At 40.4% G+C, this 9,773-nt stretch overlaps 1 protein-coding gene across 1 annotated transcript in view; it reads right to left on the reverse strand.

Moving 5' to 3' along the window:
- map1aa (microtubule-associated protein 1Aa) overlaps positions 1-8,705 on the reverse strand; it is a 32,416-nt gene extending 23,711 nt beyond the window's left edge. The window contains exons 1-2 of the mRNA XM_069679292.1: positions 8,474-8,705; positions 2,026-2,127 (exon numbers count right to left, since the gene is read on the reverse strand). Of these exons, the coding sequence (XP_069535393.1) occupies positions 2,026-2,127; positions 8,474-8,705 (334 nt within the window). The remainder of the gene's footprint in view (positions 1-2,025; positions 2,128-8,473) is intronic.
- Positions 8,706-9,773: the final 1,068 nt, after the last annotated feature.

Raw genomic sequence — 9,773 nt, forward strand, 5'->3', positions numbered from 1 at the left:
GTCCTCACATACACCTGGTCCACACAGAGACCAGGTCCACACAGACACCTGGTCCACACAGACACCAGGTCCACACAGACACCTGGTCCACACAGACACCAGGTCCACACAGAGACCAGGTCACCAGACATTATTTCCTATATAAAGATGCTAACATGCTAACATGCTAATCCCTCCATCATCTGTTGTTTCAGGGCTGCTAGGTTATAAATAAGAGTTATTCCACATATTAATGACACGTACGTCTGTTCGACTGACTGAGACCAGCACACAGCTGCTTGTAAAAGCAGTGGGAGAGGGCGCGTGTGCATGCGTGCAGTGTGCACTTTACTGTAGTGTGTGTGTGTGTGTGTGTGTGTGTGTGTGTGTGTGTTCAGACTGCAGCTGGATCAGATTTCAGTCTGAATGTTTCAATCAGAGTCAGAGATCAATAGTATGACTGTGTGTTATAACGAGAGAAGCCTGAGTGTCTCTGTCACAACATTCAGCAGCTCCACACAGCAGGTCAGGGCTCTCTGCTTTACATTGAGTTTAAACATGGTGCTGTGTGTGTCATGTGACTGCTGTGGCATGTGGCAGCTGCAGGGTGTTACAGTGTGCAGGCTCTGTGGTGAGAGAACACAGTCTCTCATTAGGCTCAGCTAACTGACCTACTTCACATGTGTGTGTGTTTCATGAAGAGTATACCTCCTCCTGCAGCTCTGGAGAGGAGAGGAGAGAGGGGAGAGGAGAGGGGAGGAGACGAGTCGAGAGGAGAGGAGAGGAGAGGAGAGGAGAGAGGGGAGAGAGGAGAGGAGAGGAGAGAGGGGAGAGGAGAGGAAAGGAGAGGAGAGGAGAGGAGAGGAGAGGAGATAGAGGAGAGGGTAGAGGAGAGGGGTCAGCCAATGCTAGCTCATCAGGTAATGCTAATGCTAATGCTAATGCTAGCTTGATTGAATATGGAGCCTGTAAATGAAGATGTCTCTGAAGCTGCTCGCCTCCATCTTATAAAGAAAGGGGACAGTGTTTGCTTTGTGAATACTACGAGCAGTCACACTGTCTGTATCCTACACACACACACACACACACACACACACACAGCCTGGTCTCATGATCACGAGCAGACACAGCACATTAACTCTTACTGATCCTCTCTGACTGTAGTGACTTTTAAACAAAAATATAGCCACTGTTCATGTCGGGGAGCTGGGGTTTCTGACTGTTTCATAGTAAACCTGGAGTTCGGTACGTTGCATCAAAATCATATTTATTTGTCGACTTACAGCGCAAAAACATAAGGATTATCAAAACGTCCTTCAGACAAAAGATAACAAAAGAGCTCGCGGTCGAAAGACTTTTCAGTCTCCCCGTCTAACATTCACCTGCCATCACCTGTCTCCTCCTTTCTCTCTTCTTTATATGGACATAGAGGTAGGCCGCTTCTTTACTGCGGCCACGGTGCATATTAAAGGGGCAGCAATTAATGGTGATGCAAAAAACTAATAATAAAATTCTCAAACATCTCAGACCATTTGATGAAACAATATTAATGATAAGAAAGCAAAAATGGCTCCAACATACCAGCCCCTAATTGCTTATTACATAGCAATTATGGAATAATAATACATCCATAGAGCCATTACAATTAAACAAGAGACAACTGTCTCTGGCCTTTTGCCTACTCCAGTCCACAGTGTATTCCATACTCAAGTTAATCTTTCAAAGTCCATGTAAGATCAGGGATGAGTGCGTGTGTGTCCATTGGTCTGCTGTCAGGTCAGAGACATGACTAAAGAGTCCATAGAGTGATTCTACCCATCAGTCAGAGCTTGGTGATTGGTCTTTGAATGATGTTGGTCTTGGTTTTAACCAGGACACTTAGTCCTTTTGACCCTGGAAGAGCCTTGACTACACGTCTGCAGAGACACTAACAACCTGAACCTGCAGCTAAACACAAAAACAAGGTTCACTCACACCTTACCCTAAAGGTACTTACACCTGTCACCTTACTGTACCTGTGTCTTCATACAGTTAACTGAGACTGACCTTTGACCTCTGAGGAGAACTGGGCGGTGTGTCTTGTTTCAAACAGCTGCAGCTCCTTGTTCAGGTCACAGATAGTCAGATCCACATTCCACGACCGCAAACCTGTCCAAAGACAGAACATTAGTGTCATTTATACAAGAATGTTTCAGAGGAACATGTTTTACACACAAAGGAACATGTTTTATACACAGAGGAACATGTTTTACACACAGAGGAACATGTTTTATACACAGAGGAACATGTTTTACACACAGAGGAACATGTTTTATACACAGAGGAACATGTTTTACACACAGAGGGACATGTTTTACACACAAAGGAACATGTTTTATACACAGAGGAACATACACAGAGGAACATGTTTTACACACAGAGGGACATGTTTTATACACAGAGGAACATGTTTTATACACAGAGGAACAAACACAGAGGAACATGTTTCACACACAGAGGAACATACACAGAGGAACATGTTTTAACACACAGAGGAACATGTTTTATACACAGAGGAACATACACAGAGGAACATGTTTTTACACACAGAGGAACATGTTTTATACACAGAGGAACATACACAGAGGAACATGTTTTTACACACAAAGGAACATGTTTTATACACAGAGGAACATGTTTTACACACAGAGGAACATGTTTTATACACAGAGGAACATGTTTTACACACAGAGGGACATGTTTTACACACAAAGGAACATGTTTTATACACAGAGGAACATACACAGAGGAACATGTTTTACACACAGAGGGACATGTTTTATACACAGAGGAACATGTTTTATACACAGAGGAACAAACACAGAGGAACATGTTTCACACACAGAGGAACATACACAGAGGAACATGTTTTAACACACAGAGGAACATGTTTTATACACAGAGGAACATACACAGAGGAACATGTTTTTACACACAGAGGAACATGTTTTATACACAGAGGAACATGTTTTAACACACAGAGGAACATGTTTTACACACAGAGGAACATACACAGAGGAACATGTTTTACACACAGAGGAACATGTTTTATACACAGAGGAACATGTTTTACACACAGAGGGACATGTTTTATACACAGAGGAACATACACAGAGGAACATGTTTTATACACAGAGGAACATACACAGAGGAACATGTTTTAACACACAGGGGAACATGTTTTATACACAGAGGAACATACACAGAGGAACATGTTTTACACACAGAGGAACATACACAGAGGAACATGTTTTAACACACAGAGGAACATGTTTTATACACAGAGGAACGTACACAGAGGAACATGTTTTACACACAGAGGGACATGTTTTATACACAGAGGAACATGTTTTATACACAGAGGGACATGTTTTATACACAGAGGAACATACACAGAGGAACATTTTTTACACACAGAGGAACATACACAGAGGAACATGTTTTTACACACAGAGGAACATGTTTTATACACAGAGGAACATACACAGAGGAACATGTTTTAACACACAGAGGGACATGTTTTATACACAGAGGAACATACACAGAGGAACATGTTTTACACACAGAGGGACATGTTTTATACACAGAGGAACATGTTTTATACACAGAGGAACAAACACAGAGGAACATGTTTCACACACAGAGGAACATAGACAGAGGAACATGTTTTAACACACAGAGGAACATGTTTTATACACAGAGGAACATACACAGAGGAACATTTTTTACACACAGAGGAACATACACAGAGGAACATGTTTTTACACACAGAGGAACATGTTTTATACACAGAGGAACATGTTTTAACACACAGAGGAACATGTTTTACACACAGAGGAACATGTTTTATACACAGAGGAACATGTTTTACACACAGAGGGACATGTTTTATACACAGAGGAACATACACAGAGGAACATGTTTTATACAAAGAGGAACATACACAGAGGAACATGTTTTAACACACAGAGGAACATGTTTTATACACAGAGGAACATACACAGAGGAACATGTTTTACACACAGAGGAACATACACAGAGGAACATGTTTTAACACACAGAGGAACATGTTTTATACACAGAGGAACGTACACAGAGGAACATGTTTTACACACAGAGGGACATGTTTTATACACAGAGGAACATGTTTTATACACAGAGGAACAAACACAGAGGAACATGTTTCACACACAGAGGAACATACACAGAGGAACATGTTTTATACACAGAGGAACATACACAGAGGAACATTTTTTACACACAGAGGAACATACACAGAGGAACATGTTTTTACACACAGAGGAACATGTTTTATACACAGAGGAACATACACAGAGGAACATGTTTTAACACACAGAGGAACATGTTTTACACACAGAGGAACATACACAGAGGAACATGTTTTACACACAGAGGGACATGTTTTATACACAGAGGAACATACACAGAGGAACATGTTTCACACACAGAGGAACATACACAGAGGAACATGTTTTAACACACAGAGGAACATGTTTTATACACAGAGGAACATACACAGAGGAACATGTTTTACACACAGAGGAACATACACAGAGGAACATGTTTTAACACACAGAGGAACATGTTTTACACACAAAGGAACATGTTTTATACACAGAGGAACATGTTTTATACACAGAGGAACATACACAGAGGAACATGTTTTACACACAGAGGGACATGTTTTATACACAGAGGAACATGTTTTATACACAGAGGAACGTACACAGAGGAACATGTTTTACACAGAGGAACATGTTTTATACACAGAGGAATGTACACAGAGGGACATGTTTTAACACACAGAGGAACATGTTTTATACACAGAGGAACGTACACAGAGGAACATGTTTTACACACAGAGGAACATGTTTTAACACACAGAGGAACATATTTTACACACAGACGAACATGTTTTATAAACAGAGGAACATGTTTTATACACAAAGGAACGTACACAGAGGAACATGTTTTATACACAGAGGAACGTACACAGAGGAACATGTTTTACACACAGAGGAACGTACACAGAGGAACATGTTTTACACACAGAGGAACATGTTTTATACACAGAGGAACATACACAGAGGAACATGTTTTACACACAGAGGAACATGTTTTAACACACAGAGGAACATGTTTTACACACAGACGAACATGTTTTATAAACAGAGGAACGTACTCAGAGGAACATGTTTTACACACAGAGGAACGTACACAGAGGAACATGTTTTACACACAGAGGAACATGTTTTATACACAGAGGAACATGTTTTACACAGAGGAACATGTTTTATACACAGAGGAACATACTCAGAGGAACATGTTTTACACAGAGAGGAACATACACAGAGGAACATGTTTTATACACAGAGGAACATGCTTTAACACACAGAGGAACATGCTTTACACACAGAGGAACATGTTTTATACACAGAGGAACATGCTTTAACACACAGAGGAACATGTTTTACACACAGAGGGACATGTTTTATACACAGAGGAACATGTTTTACACACAGAGGAACATGTTTTACACACAAAGGAACATGTTTTACACACAGAGGAATATGTTTTATACACAGAGGAACATGTTTTATACACAGAGGAACATACACAGAGGAACATGTTTTACACACAGAGGAACATGTTTTATACACAGAGGAACATACACAGAGGAACATGTTTTACACACAGAGGAACATGTTTTATACACAGAGGAATTTGTTTTAACACACAGAGGAACATGTTTTATACACAGAGGAACGTACACAGAGGAACATGTTTTAACACACAGAGGAACATGTTTTATACACAGAGGAACATACACAGAGGAACATGTTTTACACACAGAGGAACATACACAGAGGAACATGTTTTAACACACAGAGGAACATGTTTTATACACAGAGGAACATACACAGAGGAACATGTTTTACACACAGAGGAACATGTTTTATACACAGAGGAACATACACAGAGGAACATGTTTTAACACACAGAGGAACATGTTTTATACACAGAGGAACATACACAGAGGAACATGTTTTAACACACAGAGGAACATGTTTTATACACAGAGGAACATACACAGAGGAACATGTTTTACACACAGAGGAACATGTTTTAACACACAGGGGAACATGTTTTACAAACAGACGAACATGTTTTATAAACAGAGGAACATGTTTTACACACAGAGGAACGTACACAGAGGAACATGTTTTACACACAGAGGAACATGTTTTATACACAGAGGAACATACACAGAGGAACATGTTTTATACACAGAGGAACATGCTTTAACACACAGAGGAACATGCTTTACACACAGAGGAACATGTTTTATACACAGAGGAACATGCTTTAACACACAGAGGAACATGTTTTACACACAGAGGAACATGTTTTATACACTGAGGAACGTACACAGAGGAACATGTTTTACACACAGAGGAACATGCTTTATACACAGAGGAACATGTTTTATACACAGTGGAACGTAAACAGAGGGACATGTTTTAACACACAGAGGAACATGTTTTATATACAGAGGAACGTACACAGAGGAACATGTTTTACACACAGAGGAACATGTTTTACACACAAAGGAACATGTTTTACACACAGAGGAGCATGTTTTATACATGTTTCATACACAGAGGAACATGTTTTACACACAGAGGGACATGTTTTACACACAGAGGAACATTTTTTATACACAGAGGAACATGTTTTACACACAGAGGAACGTGTTTTACACACAGAGGGACATGTTTTACACACAGAGGAACATATACAGAGGAACATGTTTACACACAGAGGAACATGTTTTACACACAGAGGAACATATACAGAGGAACATGTTTTACACACAGAGGAACATGTTTTATACACAGAGGAATTTGTTTTAACACACAGAGGAACATGTTTTATACACAGAGGAACGTACACAGAGGAAAATGTTTTACACACAGAGGAACATGTTTTATACACAGAGGAATGTACACAGAGGGACATGTTTTAACACACAGAGGAACATGTTTTATACACAGAGGAACGTACACAGAGGAACATGTTTTACACACAGAGGAACATGTTTTAACACACAGAGGAACGTACACAGAGGAACATGTTTTACACACAGAGGAACGTACACAGAGGAACATGTTTTACACACAGAGGAACATGTTTTATACACAGAGGAACATACACAGAGGAACATGTTTTATACACAGAGGAACATGTTTTACACACAGAGGAACATACTCAGAGGAACATGTTTCACACAGAGAGGAACATACACAGAGGAACATGTTTTATACACAGAGGAACATGCTTTAACACACAGAGGAACATGCTTTACACACAGAGGAACATGTTTTATACACAGAGGAACATGCTTTAACACACAGAGGAACGTACACAGAGGAACATGTTTTACACACAGAGGAACATGCTTTATACACAGAGGAACATGTTTTATACACAGAGGAACGTAAACAGAGGGACATGTTTTAACACACAGAGGAACATGTTTTATATACAGAGGAACATACACAGAGGGACATGTTTTACACACAAAGGAACATGTTTTACACACAGAGGAAGATGTTTTACACACAAAGGAACATGTTTTACACACAGAGGAACATGTTTTACACACAAAGGAACATGTTTTACACACAGAGGAACATGTTTTATACACAGAGGAACATGTTTTACACACAAAGGAACATGTTTTACACACAGAGGAGCATGTTTTATACATGTTTCATACACAGAGGAACATGTTTTACACACAGAGGGACATGTTTTACACACAGAGGAACATTTTTTATACACAGAGGAACATGTTTTACACACAGAGGAACGTGTTTTACACACAGAGGGACATGTTTTACACACAGAGGAACATATACAGAGGAACATGTTTACACACAGAGGAACATGTTTTACACACAGAGGAACATATACAGAGGAACATGTTTTACACGTAGAGGAACATGTTTTACACACAGAGGAACATGTTTTATACACAGAGGAACACGTTTTATATACTGTGTTCAGACTGAATGCTGACCTTTGATAGACACTGACAGTTCAGTCTGATATATGAACAGTGATGTGATGAGGAGAATCTAAAGTTTATATTATAAACAGACACTGAAGCTTTCTGCAGGTTTCATGTTCATAGATTTCTACTTTAAAGACGAGAGTACTGCAGTTAACGCTAGACTGAGATGATGAGGCGTTCAGGGACAGCTCGTTTATACTTCACAAACATTCAGAGACTTTCTGCCGGTATTATTCTCTAAGATAAAAACTACAGAAAGATAGAAATGAACCATGTATGTTAATATTTACATCAGATTAACAAACAGCAGCTTGTTTTCAGTTTGTGCAGACTCACCCCCCCCCCCGTCCCCCTCACCTTGTGAGATGTGCGTCCTGGCGGCATCCAGGTGATGGCAGCTGCAGATGTCTCCGATCAGGATGAGCATGCGGTGATTTCTGAGTGGCCCAGCGGCTCCATCCTGCTGATGATCAGACTCCTGCTCCACACAGGCTGCTGCTGCTGCTGCTGTCGTCATGGTAACAGAGCCAACAGCGGACGCCGAGCCCGTCTCCATCTCCATGACAACTGCATCCAGAGTGAGCACCATGACGGTGCAGGACAAGCGGGGAGGAGAAGGGGGCGTGGCTCTGTGGAGGGTGAGGATCTGATTGGAGGGAGGTGATGTGGCTATTTGACGTCTCAGTCTCTGATTAGACAAAAGAATTAAAGAGAATTCATGATCATATTTCATACATTCATACGTCACCCTGTCACCCAGTCACCCAGTCACTCTGTCATACCTGTGTGTGTGAGGAGGAGGAGGGAGGAGTAAAGCTTCTATATAAATAAAGTTTACATAATTTTATTCTGTATTAAAGTTTCTGTATGAATAAAGTTCATCATTATTATTATTATTTCCTTGACATGCTGGGGGTTACTGGGTGTAATCAATGCATCTGTCTGTGTCCCTCGTGGTTTTCTTTTACTGTCAGACACAAAGAGGCTGAAAATAAGAGCTGAGTGTGAAACAAAGATCTATTTCTGTCCGAGTCACAGAGAGGAGCAGGCCACACTGACACGTCTTTGTTCCATCAGGAGCAGAAACAGGATTTAATCTGAGACAACAGGATATTTTAAGCTCCAACACTTTGAAATAAACTCACTCTGTGAGCAGAAATCATATCAACAACGTGTCTCATCAAAACTTTATCAACAGTATTCAAAGGATACGTTTTCTGAATCAATGAGCCTCATCATTACATTAGCAAACATGTTACTACATCACAGTAAATCATGTTTGTAAAGTCTGCTGCCATGGAGGCTCACCTGTAAAACACATCTGTAGCTGAAAATAGTCCCAAACAGAGATCTACGTCTGTTCCTGATAAAAACTGCACTGAATCATGTTTAAGAAAACTGTTGAAGAAAAATAATGTTTGAGACCTTTTTAAACGCTATTTGTCCATTGTTGGAAACATAGACTGTAGATGGGTAGTGGGTGTTGCCATGATGATGACCGTTTAGTTCGTGGACTCAAGTTCGGCATTTTTTTCATCGCCATCATGGTTTTTGGAGCAAGTAGCTGGAGGATAGGGGGGACACAGATTTTCACATCTCTATCCATGTTGACTTGTTGCAGTGGTATCGACCTGTCACTAACAGGTAGCACCGCCCT

The sequence above is a fragment of the Semicossyphus pulcher genome, unplaced genomic scaffold, assembly GCF_022749685.1.
Source record: "Semicossyphus pulcher isolate SPU_LCO1_2020_fin unplaced genomic scaffold, fSemPul1.0.p SCAF_38, whole genome shotgun sequence".
Taxonomy (NCBI): domain Eukaryota; kingdom Metazoa; phylum Chordata; class Actinopteri; order Labriformes; family Labridae; genus Semicossyphus; species Semicossyphus pulcher.